General features: G+C 37.3%; 1 protein-coding gene across 2 annotated transcripts in view; it reads left to right on the top strand.

Annotated features, from left to right (window-relative positions):
* The first annotated feature begins 1,590 nt into the window (after window positions 1-1,590).
* col6a1 (collagen, type VI, alpha 1) overlaps window positions 1,591-21,026 on the top strand; it is a 42,044-nt gene continuing 22,608 nt past the window's right edge. Inside the window, exons 1-20 of one of the 2 annotated variants that reach the window (XM_030161114.1) lie at window positions 1,591-1,863; window positions 2,464-2,590; window positions 3,872-4,075; window positions 4,161-4,320; window positions 6,445-6,558; window positions 6,648-6,668; window positions 7,481-7,501; window positions 7,596-7,640; window positions 7,948-8,001; window positions 8,155-8,199; window positions 12,901-12,927; window positions 13,019-13,045; window positions 13,147-13,191; window positions 13,283-13,336; window positions 15,213-15,275; window positions 15,359-15,421; window positions 17,525-17,578; window positions 17,671-17,706; window positions 17,792-17,854; window positions 20,719-20,781. In XM_030161114.1, the coding sequence (XP_030016974.1) occupies window positions 1,779-1,863; window positions 2,464-2,590; window positions 3,872-4,075; window positions 4,161-4,320; window positions 6,445-6,558; window positions 6,648-6,668; window positions 7,481-7,501; window positions 7,596-7,640; window positions 7,948-8,001; window positions 8,155-8,199; window positions 12,901-12,927; window positions 13,019-13,045; window positions 13,147-13,191; window positions 13,283-13,336; window positions 15,213-15,275; window positions 15,359-15,421; window positions 17,525-17,578; window positions 17,671-17,706; window positions 17,792-17,854; window positions 20,719-20,781 (1,371 nt within the window). In that variant the 5' untranslated portion in view covers window positions 1,591-1,778. Of the gene's footprint in view, window positions 1,864-2,463; window positions 2,594-3,871; window positions 4,076-4,160; window positions 4,321-6,444; window positions 6,559-6,647; window positions 6,669-7,480; window positions 7,502-7,595; window positions 7,641-7,947; window positions 8,002-8,154; window positions 8,200-12,900; window positions 12,928-13,018; window positions 13,046-13,146; window positions 13,192-13,282; window positions 13,337-15,212; window positions 15,276-15,358; window positions 15,422-17,524; window positions 17,579-17,670; window positions 17,707-17,791; window positions 17,855-20,718; window positions 20,782-21,026 lie in introns of both variants that reach the window. The other variant, XM_030161113.1, reaches the window with a different exon arrangement.

Genomic DNA, 21,026 nt, shown 5'->3' with positions numbered 1-21,026 from the left:
GACCAAAAGTTCCTTCGTTGAGGCAAAATGCTGTTGGTGAAATGTGAAAAACACTCCCAAATACTTGGCTAATGAATTCCTTCACAGTTTTATGGAGAAATGTATTCCCGCTGATGGCTGGTATTGAGACATCTTACCATTAAATGCTGTTTTAAATCTAAATTAATGCATGCATCACAATTTATAGACAGCCCCACAGCTGCCAAAAATCCAGAAGATTTACTATGAGAGCTCGCTATTAAACACAGATCATTACCAGATGTCACCCTCTCTCTCTCTCCCCTCATCCCTCCTTTTCTCCCTTCTTTCCTTCCTTTCCCTTCCCTCCCTCCTGAAATGGTGATCTCAGTGGAAAATCTGAGTCCGGGCCAGACCTTCCCTGCAGTCCCACAGTTTTAGCACAAACATAAACGTATGTCCACGGCAACCATGCAGCATCCACCCACACCAACACCTTGCCAGATGATCTCCCCACGCCCACACTTCCCTGCCTCCTTCCATGGAAGTCTCTAACTGCTCCCCCCCATAAACCCCCTAACTCTTTCCAAAGTCAACTCCAAGACGTGTCCGCAAGGGCGCTAGATGGCGCTGTGCCTCTTTCTGCATCCGACCAAAAGGGGCACACATTAAAAAAAATTCAAGAACCCCCCCCCGTTTTCTGTCTTTGGACCCCTCCTCCATTATTCTGTCTTGCTTTTATGTTCAGGTCAGGTCTGGACGCCAAAATGAACCAGATGTAAGTGACCCCCCCCCCTCATACAAAATGCTTCCAGTATGTGCCTCAGCTGCTTTTTATTAAGTCTGATGAAATTATTCCAACGTGTATCTATTAGGAGATGCAATTGTTGACTTCTTTCTGCACTTTTTTCTTCTGTATCAGACTGTACCTGCAAGAAATCTTTTTTTTGGGGGGGGCATTTTTGATTAAAGTATTATATATTCAGTGTCATTAAAAGCGTATATTTTTCTCTTACTGTTTTAGGCAAGGCAGATTTATTTGTATAGCCCAATTCATACAGAGCGCTTTACAAAAATGGAAAAGAGAGGTTAAAAACACAATTACAATTAAAACATAATCAATTAAACATTAAAAAAAAATAATCAATTAAAACAAAGTAAAAGAGGAGAGTGCACATAGAACCCTTTCAGTTGTTCTATGCACAGTTGAACAGAGCCGTTTGCAGCCTGGACTTAAACATTATCCACATTAAAAACATTGTTTTACTGTATTTGTTTTCTAGCACAAAATATTCCTGCCTCACACCTCTCCATGCACATTTTCTTACACTTTATCCTGTCGCTGGGTTAATCAGTAAATTCCCTGATGTGTGATCATTAAAGTTTAGTTTTGATTTCTCTATATTCCATGGAAATCCCAGTGCACTCCTGTGGGATACTTTCAGTGAACCCTTTTAAGGATGCGTGCGTATCTCAGATTTTATATAAACTTTTGGCCCATGCGCGCTCTCGTCTATTCTCTAACCCTGCTCCTCGTCCCTGTGGAAAGCGCGTGAACCCCATCCCCTCCTCCTCCTCCTCCTCCCTCTCCTCTCTCTCGCCCTCCTTAATCTCCGTGCGCTCTGGTCCTCCTCTGCGCGCTCTGGGTCTCGCCTTGGAGAAACTACGGCGGAGCGCTGGATCACCAGAACTTCGCCGAATCTGCTTAGAGGTACCGGGGATTGGTGCCGGATTATTTCGGCGTTTGTGGGGTTTTTTTTTTGGGTGTCTGGGGTTGTGTGTGTTTAATTTTTTTTATATAGTTTTTTGGAAGTTTAATCATGGAGACTCTCAGACGTCTCCTTGCGCTGCTGTGCGTCGCCCTGGTTGCGGCGCAAACGCGGGTCCAAAGATCCAGGTTTGCAGGTAAGTTACAGAAAAATATGATATTTTATGCAAGAAACCTTTTGTCCATGCTTATATTTACCTCTAGACGGGTTTTCTGTGTCTGAATGTGTTACATTATCTTTGCGCTGCGATGTTTGCTGCAGAAGATACTCCAGATGTTCATTGTGTTTTGGGTTAGACGCTCTCATATGTCTGAAACACCCCCCAGATTTAAAGAAAAACTATAGTGGCCTAGAATAAGTTGAGCAGGCCTTGTCTAGTCTAGTGATGGTCGCAGGATGATACTGAGACACAGGTTGGTAAACTATACCAGAGCTATGGGAAGTGAGGAGATGTTGATCCTGGTCCAGTGTGAAGATTCTGCAGCAATAGCAGAACTCAGGTGAATACAGACAGACAGACAGACAGACTGACACAGACAGACTGACAGTAGGCCTGCACCTGTCTTAAATCTGTGAATGGTAGTTGTTTGTGATGCATAGAGTCCCAGTGCAGCTCATCAAGGCCTCCGATAGTGATGACGTCAGATGGTGCATTTAGAGTTTCCTCCACAGGTGTTTGTTTGTAACTTTTTAATGACATTTTCTGACGGCCATCTTTGTTTTTTTGTGCGAACAGAATGTCCTGTTGACCTTTTCTTCGTACTGGATACATCTGAGAGTGTCGCCCTCAGACAGAAACCTCCCAGCTTTTATATTGACCAGCTCAAAGACTTCACCAAGCTTTTTCTAGATCAGCTGAGAGACTAGTAAGACACACACCGTCTGTGTTTTTATGTGTTTAAAGAACAGAACACTCACACACTCATTTACTGCAGGTGTGGATTAACCACAACATGGTCATATTTTAAGTTATTTCATACTCTCTTAAAAGTTGAGTTTATGTTTATGTGTGTTGATGGTTTTAAAGTTTGATGTCCTATATTCAGTTCTGATTGGCATCAAAATATTTGTGATATCACACTTCCTGCTCTTAGCTCTGCCCCTTAAACCCACATTTTAGCTGAGCTTTCAACCCTGCTTGTTATTGATGGTCAGATGCATGGATGGATGGATGGATGGATGGATGGGTGGAGGGAGGGAGGGAAGGAAGGAAGGAAGGAAGCAGGGATGGATGGATGATGGAAAGAGGGAGGGAAGGAAGGAAGGAAAGAAGGATGGACAGACGGATGGATGGATGGAAGAACGGAAGGAAGGAAAGAAGCAGGGATGGATGGATGATGGATAGAGGGAGGGAGGGAAGGAAGGAAGGAAAGATGGATGGATGGATGGATGGATGGATGATGGATGGATGGAGGGAGGGAAGGAAGGAGGAACGGAAGGAAGGAAGGAAGGAAGGAAAGAAGCAGGGATGGATGGATGATGGAAAGAGGGAGGGAAAGAAGGAAGGAAGGAAGGATGGACAGACGGACGGACGGATGGATGGAAGAACGGAAGGAAGGAAAGAAGCAGGGATGGATGGATGATGGATAGAGGGAAGGAAGGAAGGAAAGATGGATGGATGGAGGGAGGGAGGGAGGGAAGGAAGGAAGGAAGGAGGAACGGAAGGAAGGAAGGAAAGAAGCAGGGATGGATGGATGGATGATGGAAAGAGGGAGGGAGGGAAGGAAGGATGGACAGACGGACGGATGGATGGAAGAACGGAAGGAAGGAAAGAAGCAGGGATGGATGGATGATGGATAGAGGGAGGGAGGGAAGGAAGGAAGGAAGGAAAGATGGATGGATGGAAAGATGGATGGATGGATGGATGGGTGAGCACTGAGAAGCTTTCAACCTTCAGCAGGTGAACATGGAAACTCTGTATAGGCTTCATCCTGCACAACACAAAAAAATCATGGGAAAAAAACGCTCATTTCTGGACTTTAAACCCCGTTTGATCCTTCAACTGTAATGACTCATGCCTGTTGACCTGCATTTTATCAAACAGACTTACATCCCTACACATACATACAAGGATGATACTCCATGTCAATAATGTGCTCATTTATTTTACAAATTCTACTGTTTTGTATTTAATTATATTCCCTCAGCCGTCATGAGTGCGACCGTTACCTGACGTGGAACTCAGGAGCGCTGCATTACAGTGACGAAGTTATCTTGGTGAGGGAGCTGCAAGAAATGAACACTCAAAAGAATGCACTGAAGAGTAGCATCGATGGCATTACATACATCGGAAAAGGCACTTACACCGACTGTGCTATTAAAAGGGGCATCGCTGAGCTGCTCATAGGGTAACAACAAGACAAACGTATGCACAGTCTTAAAATAAGTGTGATTGGTACCATTTTTGACTGTGTTTTGTATCCTTGTACTCAGGGGCTCACACTACCATGAGAACAAGTACATAGTGGTGGTGACCGATGGACATCCTCTGACCGGTTACAAGGAGCCATGTGGAGGCGTGCAGGAGGCCGCAAACGAAGCCAGGCAGCACGGAGTCAAAGTGTTCGCTGTCGCCATCTCACCTGACCAGGAGGTACACACACATATACTCATGTCAGGAGATGTATTAGACTACCAGAGGTCCCAATGCCTCAACTTAAATGACTGATTAAATCAAAACACTGTAGTTTTACCTTATGTTACCTTTAATTTACACAGCACTAAAACAACACTGATCATTTTCATTAGTTGTCTATAGTCCTGCCATTTTAGCTACAGTATTTGTATATAAAGGACCAAAACTATAGAAGACTAGTAATAACGATGATAATAATGTATTATTATTATTATTATTATTATTATTATTATTATTATTATTATTATTATTATTATTTTAGTAATGTAAGTAGCTGGGATAGGCTCCGAGTGACCCCTGTGACCCTAGTGAGGATAAAGCAGGTTCAGATAATGAATGAATGAATGAATGAATGAATGAAATATATATTATCATATAGACCTTTCAAAACTATTATAAAGTTCTTCACACATGAGAATAAGGAAAATATTGAAGAACAGTAAAACAAATAATCACTGTAAGGGAGTGAAATGACAAAAGAGGTAAAAGTAAGGACAACATTTGATCAAATATGGATGGATGGATGGATTGAAAGAAGAAAGGATAGATAGATAGATAGATAGATAGATAGATAGATAGATAGATAGATAGATAGATAGATAGATAGATAGATAGATAGATAGATAGATAGATAGATAGTTTCAAGCTTGACTTTGTTGTTTATGATTTAATGTCCCAACTAAAACTAAACACACACATTAACACTTTCAGTGCCATGGGCCGATTAAATCGGCTTTACGAAAACAACCTGTAAAGTGCCACGGGCCGATCAGATCGGCTTTGGAGAACATGCCATATTTGTGTACAAACAAACCATCCACCCCCATTTCTTTCTCACATTTCGATGACGTTCTTTCTGTGTCCCCCTTTTGAGACCAATCAGACGGGAATTTGAGGTCACGCGACCGAATAATATTTTTATATCTTTTTAATATTTCTTATTCTCCGGTGTTTCATCAGAGGGAGCCCTCCATGCCGGGGGGCGGCTGTGGACTCCGGGGGCTGTGGCGCCTTCTCTCACTGGGTTCCACTCCTTTCTGGTGGGTGGGGGTCCCAGTTGGCCCTCTCCCACTAGTTGGGATGCGGGGCTGTGTTGCTGGTGCCTGGTCGCCGGGGTCGGTGGCTGCCTCCTGGTGCGGATGGCTCCCTGAGACAGCGCCTCCTAAATTGATCTTTTACTTTTACTTGTACATTTTTGTTCTGGTCTACCCGTGCTCAGTCAGTCTTCTTAAGTATGTGTGAGCTTGTGGGTTTGCATGTATATGTGTATGTGTATGTGTGTGTGTGTGTGTGTGTGTGTGTGTGTGTGTGTGTGTGTGCGTGTGCGGGTGAGTGGGTGGGTGTGGGTGGGGGGGGCGGTACTGATTTTTAAACTGATATGTAAAGCACTTTGTGCTACAGTTTTTAATGTATGAAAAGTGCTATATAAATAAAGATTATTATTATTATTATTATTATTATTATTATTATTATTATTATTATTATTATTATTATTAATTATGCAAATTATGATCAGTAATGAATCTGCTGCGTCCGGTGCGTTTTGACTCTAATCAGCAATCGGTCGGATGTTACCGAGCGGTTTCCTGCAGGATTCTTCAAATATTATAAAAACGACGCGAAATACTGAAAAACGGCCAAATTCTGTGGCACTTTTAAGGCTTATTAGCCCCTTAACTGTCTGGCACTTAAAGAGTTAAGACAAATCTGCATGTCAGGGACTTTGTAAACCATGTTTTGTCAGGTTTTTGTGGAGTTTCTCAGATACTGTGTGAGGATTCTTAACAGAAGCACAGTACGAGTATATGTAAATCTTATTCAATCCCAGGCTGAGCCTTGTGTGGGAAATAAACCTTTATACATACTCACTTTGAAATGTGTAGATAAAAACAGTTATGTCTAAAACCAAGAGCAACGTCATTAGGGATCACATGAGATCACAAACAAACAAACAAACAAACAAACAAACAAACAAACAAACAATAAACAGTAAACAGTAAATGAATATAAGCCTGACTGTCACAGTAGTGGAGGTGCTCCTCATAGTCCTGCAGTATTAATGTGTAACTGGTGTTTCATCAGGACACCAGGCTGTCAGTCATTGCCACCGACCACCACTACAGACAGAACTTCACAGCTGCAGACGACTCCAGATCCTCCAACATGGGAACCATCACAACTATCATCGATATAATCGTATGTGTCCTCTTGTGTTCTTCTGCACTTTTACACAAAACGTAAACATAATCCTTGACTTATCTGTTTATTCTCTTCTTTTTTTGCAGAAAAACGAGACAAAGGATGTGGTATGTGTTGAAAGCTTTTACTGCATTCACAACTTCATATCAGATAACAGCTGTGTTACTTTTATTCAAGGCTCGGAAATGTTATTTAAAAGTTCTCAACTTGCTTAAAATTTTTACCATTTTCGATCGCAATAGAGTTTATCTCCTCTGAAGTGTTGTAGCAGAGAAATTAGTCACCTCTCTGGCTTTTAACCAAGAAGCCAACAGCAGCAATGCTTACACTGTTTCTGCTGATGGAGCTTGAATTAAAATAAATTATTATGTCCTGGATAATAGCGTGGCTCAAACATGTTTATAAACTGCATTTCTAAAGTCCCTTCGTAGCTACTTAGCTTCGTAGATACTTTATTTCAGCTGGTTAGTCTTTGTGAAATCTTGTTGGCTTTATATTTACTGTGTTTACAGTATGAGTATATTTCATTGTTGTTATGCTTCAGCTCCATGGAAACTGAAGTAACTTTCTCAGGAAGCAAGAAGGGAAGTTGAAATGACCACATTAGTAAATTAAGATTGATGTGATATTCATAATCTTGCTTTGTTTTGCAAATCCAACTGGAATGCTGCAAATATTTGCCAAAAACAGGGAAAATTGTCCATCCCTTTTCTCATCATACATAAAATCATAGTCATGTTAAGCTTAAAGGAACCCAGTAAATGTATTATTAGAAATTAAATACTGAAAACTCATTGCGTATTTATCTGATCAGATAATGTCTTACACTTGAATATAACAAAAACATCAAATCAGCACAGACGTTTATTGCCTATAAAGTCTTGAGTAATAATCTCTTGCATTTTTTTTTTATTTTCAGTGCTGCTCATTTGACTGCACTGTAAGTATTCCCTTGAATTTTTTGCTACTGTTGTAAATATTTAGACTGTTTTTAAGAGGATGCATCACTGCTTGTGATCTTATTTTGTCCTCAGGCGCCGGGCGGTCCCAAAGGGCCAGATGGAGACATTGGCTCAAAGGTAGGATTTATTTAACTAGGACTTTATTTAACCAGGATGTTCCTTGATATGAAATGTCTTTTTCGAGGGAGACCTGACCAAGAGGCACATCAGTACAATTCACATGAACTAACAGAGTATAAAACTTACATACAATTAAGACAACATAAAATGGCTAAAAACCAGTTTAAGAATAGCAGTTACACACTTCTGATAGACAAAATATACCACATTAATAAAATGTGGCTAATACATTTATCAGTAAGAACACAAGGATGCACCAAAGCCATAAGCTGAACTTTGACCCCTGTTGCTTTTCTCTGTACAGGGAGAAGAAGGTAGACCAGGATTGCCAGGAGAGAAGGGAGATGTTGGTGACATGGTACGTATCATCCTCCAGAACAACAATACAAACCATTCACAGCTTGATTTAGAAGCAAAAAGATGCGAATCACCAAATCTGACTTGATCATTGAGCTTTGATGAACATTTTACTAATATGGTTTAATGTATTTTTTCTTTTATTATCTTACAGGGCAGCATTGGAGATCCTGGTCCTGTCGGTTACAGTGGAATGAAGGTACAGTTTATTGAAGACCACGGGGTCATATCTAATGTTAACCTAATGATACTGGTCTGGACCTCTAATGCAAGATATGAGAAGTGTTTTATGAAGAGGGAATGACATGCAAGACATAGACATATAGTAGAATGAAGACATAAACTGGGTAAAATATGTTAAAAACTGCAGGAGCTGAAATGAGGAAATACACAGCTTCCATCTGCAGCTCTCTCCTCTCAGTCCAAATCAAAAGACTAAATATAAATACAGATAAATGTAAAGATGTCTCATGTCATTACGGAAAAGTGAAGCCATTTTTAAAAGCTTTCACACTAAAACACAGTCACATTCAGGTTACGTCTGACAAAATCTGATCAGTGATTGGTAATTACAGCTGTCAGTCATGTATGTAACGCCTCCTATTTGACTAAAAACACCTGTGATTGGACAAAATCTAGTCACCAGGGTGTAGATTTTCTATAGCCTGAAAACACAGGTAGTAGTAGATGCAGAAGTCTAATGTTTATTAAAATTACTTGAATTATGTTATCCTGAAAGTCATTTTAGGGTTTTTGCCAAATGATGATCAAGCATAAGACTGATAATAGATCAATTATAAAGATCAATTAAATAAGAAAAAAATGAATGCCTACAACTGGAGATTAGCCCATGAAGACCCAAATATCCACCGGTGACCAAAAGCATCTACTGATCTAAAATGTTTAATAATTTTAGAAACACTAATCCAATCAATACGTTAAAATAATTCAGGTAAAATACAGTTCTTCATCTTTTCATGGTCATCAGATATGACCCATTTGAACGTTCAGAGGCTCCGTAGTGAACGTGAAAACACCATCATCTTCTACAACATTGACTCACCAGTAAAATCCATAGAGTTGGATCAATGACAGTGGATGGAGACAGTTGTTTTTACATTCAGTTATTGATATCTTTGCAGAAAAAGTCACTTTCTTCAGTTTGCTCTGTGTCTAATCGAATAATCTTTGCACTTACTGCGAGCTTTTATGAACATCTACATGATCAGTGAATTAAATATGGGAAAATACTTAATTTTTTACTGAAACAAATGCAAAATACAGAGGATAATATTATAATAAATGGCGATAAATCACTTAAGAAAGGTTAAATAGAGAGAAACATTCAACTGGGAACAGTCACAAAAGTAGCACTGGGTCTTTATGGGTTATAAAAGTTAAAGCAAATGCAATAAAATAACCAGATCCACAGAATGTATAAAAAGTCAGTGTATGATTTTGTGTGCAGACGGTTTCCCACAGATGAAGCTTCACCGTGGAGTTTACTGTTGATGAAGCAAATCAACACCCATAACAACCAATAAACAAACACACTACATAAGTTATTTACCCCTTCACATCTGCTGCTCTACTTAAACCAAAATACAACATTTTAAAGGAAGTGTGGCCAAGCTGAAGCATGAAATACACATAATGTTAAAGATATTATTTGGAGAAAAGGTTCATGTATTCATCACAACATCTATTAAAACCTGCAAAACTAAATAATTTTACATAAATGTTTATAACCAGTGTTGGTTATTTTACAGGGGTCAGTATTACTAGGAGTGTAACTGATTTTAACTGACGATACAAAGGTTCAGAAAGAAGTCTGAGATTTGTGCTGTAATGGTTGTGTGGGAGACAAATTCCATGTTTTATTTGAATGTCCTAATGTACAGGTTGTTGAATTTAGGCAAAAGTATTTGCCAAAATACTACCCACAGCATCCATCAGTGTATAAACTTGTAAAGCTTCTTCAGTCCAAACAACCAAAAACTATCCATAAATTAGGTGCCTTTTTTTTTAAAGTTTTTTTTTTTTTTTTTTTTTACCTCTTTTTCAATGAATGTTGTTATTATTGAATGTATATTATTTTTTCTGTTATGACATAATGTTTGTGCTCCATACCATGTATTTGGTGAGCAAAATTAAATAAATAAATAACAAATGAGGACAAATTAGAAGATAAGATGAAGGTGTTTGATAGGGGATGAGGACTCAACTGGGTGTTCTCAAGATTTATCACGTTTTAAGATCTTGTTCATAGAAATTCAGAAAATTTAGTTTGGCATCATCTGAGCATTTGTTCTGACTTAAATAAACTCAGACTGTTTCTCATTTCCATAATGCTCTGCTATTAATTTAACGATTAACAGTGTTGGCAAACGCAACGTCTAAAAAAGGTTACACATTACTAGTTACCCTCTTAAAAATGGAATAATTAATGCATTTTAATATATACAATTACTTTGCTATACTTTTCAATTAATCCAAAACAGCACTCAATACTGACTACAGTGAAACCTTTATGAAAAGTTGTTCAATACAGTTTTAACCCTTAAAGACCCAGAATTATTTTTGTGGTGACTTACAAATGTATTTTCTTGACAAATAACCTTTCCTCAGTGATTTGTCACAGTTAATTATATGATTTACATCATACTTTTTTGCATAATTTTGCATTTTTAGTGAAAACCAAGTATTTTTCTGTATTTAATTCACTGATCATATAGATGTTCATAAAAGCTCAGTGTAAATTCAAAAGTTATTATGTCAAAAGAGAGAAAACTGGAGAAAAAGTGATTTTTTTCGGCAGAATATATCATTAACTGAATATAAAAACGACTGACATTTGTCAAACTCCGTGGGTTTTAATGATGAATCAGTGTTGCAGAAGATGATGGTGTTTCCATGATAACTACCCAGCTTCTGAACATCCAAATGGGTCATATGTGATGACCATAAAAAAATGACAAACTAATTTACCTGAATTATTTACATGTATTGATAGGATTAGTGGATCAGATGTTATTAAACATTTTAAATCAGTAGATGCTTTTGCATGTTGGCAACTGTTTAGGTCTTTGAGGGTTAATTAAGACTGGATTATTTTTTATTTTAATGCACAACCATTGAAATACATTGCAAATAAGTGTGCATGCATCAGGTTTTAACCAAAATAAGTGGAGCTGAAAATGTCAAATGGATATGTTACACCCAGTTTGAAGTTGACATGATTCCACAAATTAATTATTATAGTCAATGGCATCCATTAGAACAGTGGTTCTTAACCTTGTTGGCGGTACTGAACCCCACCAGTTACATATGCGCATTCACCGAACCCTTCTTTATTAAAAAATACTATATGATTTTTTTTCAAATTCAAGATACCGGCATATGTTTTACTGGTGCACAAAATGAACCGTGCATTAACATCACTGTGTTCAAAGAACAAAACCAATACGGTGCATGAACTTACAACAAATTACATACCTTTTCACAAAGACATGACCTTTTTTAATACAACCACACTGAAATGGTTTTAATTTTTAACCTTATGTATTCCAATAATGAACTTATTGTATTTATGCTATTTAGCATTTTTAGCATTTTAACACACACCCATCACCTAATTTCCATCAGGCTACAATAATAATGAATATTTACTGCAAATCAGTGTGACTTCTGCTGTTGTGTATATGTATGTGTAGGCCGTCAGGTCAACCCAGTTTTCGTTTCATCTCCCTCCGAACTTTCCGAACCACACAATTTTGACATAAAAAAAAGATAATTGCATGTAGTGTATCAAAAAAAAAAGTTCTCTTTATACTCCTTCAATATTTTTGTGATCGTTGTTTTATTACGACACTAGCTCGGCTTTAGCGTAATACGATTTCTCCATCCGCGACGGTGCGTCGGTTGTCACATGATTGTAACTGAACGGTGCAGTGACCGAAAAATGTAAACAAACACTACACATGGCTGCCTCCGTGGTTAACAGGAAGTAGCAAAAGTCATAACAACGATGTGGAAAATACTCAAATAATTCATCGTCAGACGAGTGGAAGAGATTATAAACACTTCCGGATGTGTTGTAGTGCTATAAGCAACAACAATACACCGTGTATATTAGATGTCAATCAGAGAAAGAGTCTCTGAAGCCGTTTGTTTACATACACGGACCTAGCCCGACACACACACCCGACTAATGAGTCGAGTGTGTGTCTTGACCTCCGCCGAACCCCTGAGACTGACTCACCGAACCCCTAGGGTTCGATCGAACCCAGGTTAAGAACCACTGCATTAGAATATGTTTATCTGAGAATTTCAGGTTCAGATGTTCTCAAAAATAGAACAGAATGACTTTATTGTCACTGTAGTGTTAAAACAAAAAAAGAACAAAAAAAAACATGCACTGTTGGAATGCTTCTTGATAACACAGCTCCACACATTCAAAACAATAAATACATGTGTTTTCATACATGTATTTATTGTTTTTATTTCATTACTTATCATAATAAATGTGATAAAACCAATAAATGTGTAAAGCAATAAACAACTACCAAAAGACAAGCCAAAAAAGTGGATTAAAACTAGAGATTTTCCACTAAATCCTCAAAAAATCAATGTAATTTCTGTATTAGAGTCAGTTATTTTTTCATATTATCCTCATGTTAAATTTAACTAAATCATAAAGACACAATAATATTAGCATCACATCACTGATCTGTAATTTCTCAAACCATTTATGATATACAAACAGATTTAAAAAATTGATGTAATCACCAAAATTCAGTCTGAAACTATGCATTATGATTGATTGATCAGTTTAGATCAGATCCAGTTTAACCCATTCATGCCTTGATTATAACAATAATGTGTGTATTTATGTTTCCAGGGAGTCCGTGGTAACAAAGGAGAAAAGGTAAAGTCAAAACCTACAAACGTTTGTAAGTTTCAGTGTTTTTTCCAGTGTATTTATGGACACGTCTGACCGTTGTGGGTGTTCTCTGCAGGGTGACAGAGGACTCAAAGGATACAAGGTGAGCTTTTCTCGATCTTGACAGTGTGATCTGAGGAAACATTCTGTTTTTGTTGCTTTAAAGTCTAAATGTCCTGCTCCACCTGCCTCTCTCCTCCTCAGGGAGACAAAGGTCAAAGCGGAAGGGATGGAATCGATGGACGCAAGGTGAGTTCTAGATGGAAAGTAAAATTCGAGTCAAGTTCTGATGATGTGCTGACGTCCTGAACTCATATGTGTCTGTGGTTTCCGTCATTAGGGTGAACCTGGTTTCCCTGGTCTTCCCGGCTGTAAAGGTGCTCCTGGATCAGACGTGAGTTGTTTATGTCAGAATAATCCCACTGTTATGATCTCGCAGTGCAACCGTGATTCAACCTCCATTCAGTCAGATTTCACACTCTGCAGACTGTTTGATCACAACCAGATGGGAATGGGAATCCATCAGCAGATATTAACCGTATATAGCAGGGGTCTCAAATTCATTTTCTTTCAGGTTCCATATTCAGCCCGATTTGAGCTCCAGAGGGCCAGACCAGTAAAATAATAACATAATAACCTGTAAATAATGACAACTCCAAATTTTTGTCTTTGTTTTAGTGCAAAAAAACCCATTAAATTATGAAAATACTGACTTTTAGAAACTAGCCAAACAAAAAAAGATGTGAATAACCTGAAAAAACTGAAATTTCCAAAGAAAAATATGTACAGTTTTAACAATATTATGTCTCAGCTTATCATTTCTACATGTGCATTATGGATCAGATCTACAAAGACACTGAACACTTAGTAACAGGAAGAAAATTGTTAAAATTGTGCTTAATTTTCTTCAGACATTTCAGGTTGTTCATATTTGTTGAGGTTTGTTACAGGATAGTTTGTAAATGTAAATATTTTCATAATTTAATATTATTTTTTTGCACTAAAACAAAGACAAAAATTTAAAGTCATTATTTACAGACATAATGTAATATTTTTTTCACATCGAATCGAGAAGAAAATATGGAGTCATTATTTTTTGTAGGTTATTATGCTCTTATTATTTTACTGTAGATCATATTGGTCTGTATGTGGAACCTGAACTAAAATTTGTTCGACAGCACTTTGCAAATTCATCCCAGGGGCTGGATTGGAGTCTTTGGCGGGCCGCATTTGGCCCCCGGGTCTCATGTTTGAGACCCCTGGTCTATAGGGCACTCATAGAAATACTCTGAAATTCAAAAAGTTCAACCTTAGTGTGCTATTGGAGGACATAACAAAAGGTTAATGAAGTTACCATATTTGGTTCCTTATGATAAAAAGTGGCAAAAAAAAAATAAAAATACAAGAAGTAAATATAGAAAATACAAGAAAAACACGTGTAAGGTGAAAAGAACATATATTTTAGAACATAAGAACGTCACTTTTTAGAACATTAGACCAACATAAGACACTTGTCAACGTCCACATGATCCCTTTGAACATCATTCCTTACATTAGTACCATTACTTCATGGTACCTAACAAAGCAGGTACACTCACTGTTCATGCAGAGGTGGACCTTACAGACCCTGGAGACCACATTGGACCTGAGATTGTTGACTCACTGTAACTGTTGCTGTCACTGTCTTGTAATGCATGTGGAAATGACCATAAATAGTCACTTGCCCAATAAATGGTTACAGCGAAACCTTTATGAAAAGTTGTTCAATACAAGTTTAACCCTTAATGACCCAGAATTATTTTTGTGGTGACTTACAAATGTATTTTAACATATTGTTTGACAGTAACATCAGGTTTGCTGATTCGTAACTGATACGTAACTGAGCTCCACAATTTCTTTGCCTTTGTTTAATTGTTGTAATTTCCTTGTTAAAGAAGAACACACACAAACTGTAGACAAACTTCTTACTGGGTGTGGCTGTGTTGTTTACAGATTAGCCATTAGCTGCAGTTACATGTTTAGGAATGTTGGTCTTGGTTGAGTCCTGACCAACATCACGCCTCTGCGTCTGGAGCCCCCGGGCCACAGCGACTGAAGCCCTCGGCTCTTTAATCACATCTCCGTTTACATTCCCTTCTGTCAGACTGTTTAAATGAAGCCATATAGTTATCCTGTAAATAAACACATAAGCCTATATGTGCCTACATCTGAATGTTGTGGCTTCAGCTGTTTATGATCAAGTGCTGAAAGTGTTTTGTGTCTGATTTTAGGGTCTGCAGGGAGACGCGGGACCAAAGGGAGACCCTGGTCCTTATGGACGAAAAGGAGACAAGGTGAGGTATAAAAGGGGAAATATTTTAAGGATCCCAAACTGCCTTTTGGTATTATACTTGAAGGTAATGTGCTCTTGTTTCAGGGTGATCCTGGAAGAGACGGCTACCCAGGAAGACCTGGAAACTATGGCCGTCTGGGACCTCAGGTACATCAGCACAAAGATAGACACCAGGATGTCAGGTTTATTAGTAGAGTCAAAGAACTTCAAAATAAAAAGAAAAAATATACAACAAACACAACATCATACCTGACAAACATATGAGCAATATATTGAGAGAAATCATCTTAAATGTCCAAAATCCTTACAATGACATCATGTGATCAATCATTTTACAAAAGATATACATATTTTACAGAGGAAATGGTTTTAATAAACAACAGGGATCATTTCTTCATAAAGTGGACAAGACAAGTTTAGAAAAAGCTAATTTCTTCTGTGCGGTTTTATAAATATAAACATAAATACAAAGAAAGAGTGGAAAATCAGGTTACATAGCTGTCATACATACTAGAATATAATAATGATATATAGGGCATCTCTATAAAGATTATGTGTTATGAAGAACCCAAAACAATCAAAAGTGTGTTTGGTCAGGCCTCATTTGCAGTTACAGCTGCACATGAGTGGAACTCTATTCCAGTGGCAATCAGAGAACTGACATTTTATAATGAGTTCAAAACTGGTCCATTAATAATTGGAGCTGCTGATATTATAATTTTTTTAGTCTTCTCTTTATGTTTTAAAAATGGTATGTTTATAACCTTGTGCTACCTTTAAGGGTGATAATTACCTTCGCCCAGTGGCGCAGAAAGGGGCCCCCTGGGCCCCAAGCAAAAATAAATAAATAAATAAATAAATAAATAAATAAATAAATAAATATATATATATATATATATATATATATATATATATATATATATATATATATATATATATATATATATATATGTCTCAGAGAATTTGAGACAGCTAGTTGTTACTGCAACTTCTCACTGCCGCTGAGTAGTGAACTTATTCTTTAGACTGTTTGTGTCAAGTCTGTTGGTCCTTTGGGGGCCCCTGCTGGCATAGGGGCCCCAAGCAGCTGCCTGCCTTGCCTAATGGCAAGCAGCACCACTGCCTCCGCCAAGTGTAACGGTGGAGGTTATTTTTTCATCGGGGTCTGTCTGTCTGTCTGTTAGTAGGATAACTCAAAAAGTTATGGACGGATTTTCATGAAATTTTCAGGAAATGTTGATACTGGCACAAGGAACACATGATTAAATATTGATGGTGATTGGAGGGGGGATGGACGGGGGGTGGATTTTGATGAAATTTTCAGGAAATGTTAATACTGGCAAAAGGAACAAATGATTAAATTTTTGTGGTGATCGGGGGGGGCTGATCTGCCTTGGTGGAGGTCTGCTTTTGTAGTTTAATATCTGTCCAGGGACTGCAGATGAAAAATAGCCATTAGGCTGGTGCATTTACAGCAATGTCTATCCTTAATATGTATAGCAATTTTGTGTTTTGTGTATAGTTAGAATTTAGTCTGATATGTGTAGGATTTTTGACTTACTTATGGAATCTGACATAGGAATATAAGGTAGGTTGAAGGATGGGTTAAGGGGCGGGAGATTATAAATTAAACTTCATCCTGCTCCTTTTCGAATGTTGGACTTTCTTTTATATAATCCTTTTGTTGTTTGGTTTTAATGCTAATTCGAAATAAATAAATTAACAAGCAAACAAATGTGAATTAATATACAATGTCCTTGTTAAATTAATGTACAATGTCCAAAAGTAAATGAAAATAAACGAAAAATCACTCAATTTTATCTTTCAAAAAATCTTGGAGAATAGATTGTGCAGATTTGACAACTTTCAGCAATAGTACAAGTTCTCAAAAACTATTTCAGGTCCATGGAGAGTAAAGTTTTAGATCTAAGGAGGATAAAGCCCAATATCACATATCACAGATCTACCTCCAAGGGTTTCACATTGTGTACTATTACAACACCATCTGACTTTCAACCCTTGTTAAATGTGGGAAAAACTCACTTTAAATGACAATAAAATGGAAGAAACTTACATAAATGCTGCATCCAGACACTGTTAAATGTGTCACATGTATGGAAATTTGGAGATTGCACCTTCATTTTACTAGAAGCCAGTGAACAGAGGTTGGAATAACAGTGATATGTGTGTATTTTCTCTATAATATATGTATAAAAGCAACCACATAACACCGACATCCTTTTGTTACAGGGTGACCCAGGCCCACCCGGAGCCAACGGGGACAAAGGAGAGCGTGGTGATGATGTACGTTGTAAATCTCAGGATTAACATGTTCAATATTGGCTACGCAAATCTCATACGACCCTTCTGATGTGATGTTCTGTGTGTGTTTTCAGGGAGCACCGGGACCAGACGGACCTCGAGGAGAGAGAGTAACTAAGATTGACTACTACAAGAGAAGCTGTTTGTGTGAGAGATGCCAGAGTATGTATTAACATCTTTATTCAATCCTTTTAGGGACAAAATGGAGAGAGGGGGGAGCAAGGATCTCGGGGAAACAGAGGTCCTAGAGGAGACCCGGTAAGTTCTGATGAAGTTGACTGGCAAGAGATGAAGACTGAAATGCTTGTTCTTAGGAATCTGATGTTTCAACAACTTCTGTGTCGAAATTCACTGGAAATTCAGTTTGGCATCGTTTGAGCTGTTGTGCTGCTTTTAGTGAACTGAAACCCAATGTTCTGTTACTGATGTAACTATTAACCCATAAAGACCCAAACACCTACCGTCGACCAAAACCATCTACTGATCTAAACTGTTTAATACCTGTTGATCCATTATTCCTATCAATACATGTAATTAATTGGTGTAAAATGCAGTTTATCATCTTCTCATGGTCATTAGATATGACCCATTTGGACGTTCAGAGGCTCTGTAGTTACCGTGGAAACACCGTCATCTTCTACAACATTGATTCACCATTAAAAATTTCTAATAATTTTGCATTTTTCAGTGAAAATCTGTTATTTTCCTACATTTAATCTACTGATCATGGAGATGTTGATACAAGATCAGAGTGAATCCAAACATCATTTTTTCAAAACAGAGGAAACTAAAGAAAAGGTGACTTTTTCCAGCTAAATATATCAATAACTAAACTTAAAAACAAGTGACTCTAACTGTTATTTGTCAAATTATAGTGTTACTGGTGAATCAATGTTGCAAAGGATGACAGTGTTTCTATTTTTACTACATACTGTAGCCTTTGAATGTCCAATTAAGTGAAAACAAAAGCTGAGAAACTGCATTTTACCTGAATTATTTGACTATATTAATAAAATTAGTGGTTCAAAACTTAAAAGTAGATGCTTTTGGTCACTGGCAGCTGTTAAATTCTTTAAGGGTTAACAATGTTCACTTTTGAAATATGATAGGTTACAGATTATGGGTTATAATTAATGTAGTTTATTATTGGCTTCTTTGCTATATTTTGCAACAAACCTTAAACAGCAGTAAATACTGAATATTGCAAAACTTTTATGACAATGTCTTCTATACAACTTTAATTAACAGTATTAGTATGTTGGTAAATTGAATAAAAAAAAAAAAAAAGTATGTATTGGATTTGAAGCCAAAGGAATATACCTGAAAATATCAGATAGTGTACAACGAAAAGAGAAATATTACACTGGCATGAAGTTGGTTTGACAAACGCTATCCCATAAATTAGTCAGAACAATGGCACCCAGTATATTTTATTGAGAATTTTAGGTTTTATTACTTTGTCTAAAGCTTTGATGGGCGTTTACTGTCAATAAGGATGAAAAATGACATTTTGGGTTAATTGTAGCCCTGTGACTGTTCACATGATCTATCAGATTTCAACATCTTCAGTTGAAGTTTTATTGTTACTGAGAAAAACATAACCATGACCTCAGACCTGGGCTAGATTCAGACCAGCACTGTTACATGGTGATAAAACTATCATCAGGGCTGGAGAACGTCCCTGTATTTTTATTAATCACTTTTCTTGTATATGTTGATTTGACTGTCAGATGAGAGGCGGCGCTTATTCAAACAAGGCAACTAATCAAAAACAAAGCTTAAAATTTGCTGCCAAATGACTGGAGCCTGTCTAGACTTAGAGAATTATGTCAGTAAATCTGTCAAAAGAAGGCATTCCTGCTCAGAGAAAATATCTAAAGCAGAATGAAAGTTATATTCTACATATAAGCCTTTTAAAGATAGAATATATTCAGATGTAAACCCTTTGTAATTGTCAATGTCAACTTGTCTCAGTAACAACTAATTACTATTAATTACTATAATTTGCAATTTACTTACATACCCTCATTAATCCCAAACACTGCTCAGACTCATAGGTTCCACTAATTATATTATTTCACTGCAAAAACTTAGAAATAATCATTAGAAATATTAGACCACCTGTGTTTTTCTATAGGAATTCAATACAACAACCCTTCTACATGACCGTCTGATACTGTGTTTTCAGGATATTAGATGTTTTGAGATTGTTTCTTAGCATCAGATGTTCTTAATTTAATGGGATTCGTCATCATTAATATAAATATAACTTCTTCCTTTTTTTTTTACATTCGTAAATCACACATTTCATGTCTGTTTTATCAGATGTTTTAATCATATTTACACACAAGGAAATCTATCTATCTATTGATTTGATTTTACAGCTGATGAAACTGCAATTCACAACTGAACTAAATACACACACAAATGTTTGGCGTTACAGTAACTGAGAATTTGACCCTTGATTTCCTAAATTTTTGTCTAAAGTAGGGTCTCATTTTTTATAAACTAAAAAAATGTAATGTTCCTCAGTATTAGTAGAAGTTACATAGTCTTATTTTCTATTTTTACATGTTGAACCTGTTGACACTCATCGGTATTTAAAAAGAAAAAGTGAAAACGTGCAGATACTTAAGGAGATTATGTGTTTTTCTTGCTTGGTTTGTACAAGCTAAAGTAGTTGTATATGAACATTATTGTCTGTTCTTGTCTTATTGTCTTGAACTTCTTTATTTTGTCTTGAACATCTTTATTTATTTTTGTCTGTTTTGCCAAATATTTTAATCATATTTACACACAGGAAAATCTATCTATCTTTTGATTTGATTTTACTATTGATGAAACTGCAATTCACAACTGAACTAAATACAAAGTAGGGCCTCATATGTATAAACTAAAAAAAAATCATGTTTCTCAGTATTAACCTATTTTTTCTATTTTTGCTTGTTGAACCTGTTGACACTCATCAGTATTTAAAAAGATAAAGTGAAAACGTGCAAGATATTTAAGGAGATTATTTGTTTTTCCTGCGTAGTTAGTACAAGCTAAAGTAGTTGCATATGACCATTATCGTCCGTTCTTGTCTTATTGTCTTGAACATCTTTATTTTGTTATTTCTTTAGGGGGAGCCTGGACCCCGTGGAGAGCAGGGGAGGGAGGGCTCAACCGGCCCCAACGGAGACCCTGTGAGACACACTCAAATGTCAACACACACATACAGTTTACATGAGGACACACAGGACACACACTACTGTACTCCGACCACTGTTGTGTAAGCTGTTGTGTTTTAGGAGGCGGCACAGCCCCGACCATGAACCACCCACTTTTTTCTTTGGCAGCATCCTTCTTTTCCACTTTGAAAAAAAAAAAAATGGTAGTCCCGTGTGTGCGCATGCGTCCTGTTGTGCACCCATATTTCATGTTGAGGGGG

This window comes from Sphaeramia orbicularis, chromosome 17 (genome assembly GCF_902148855.1).
Source record: "Sphaeramia orbicularis chromosome 17, fSphaOr1.1, whole genome shotgun sequence".
Classification (NCBI taxonomy): Eukaryota; Metazoa; Chordata; class Actinopteri; order Kurtiformes; family Apogonidae; genus Sphaeramia; species Sphaeramia orbicularis.
This window is presented reverse-complemented; position numbering and strand designations above follow the sequence as displayed.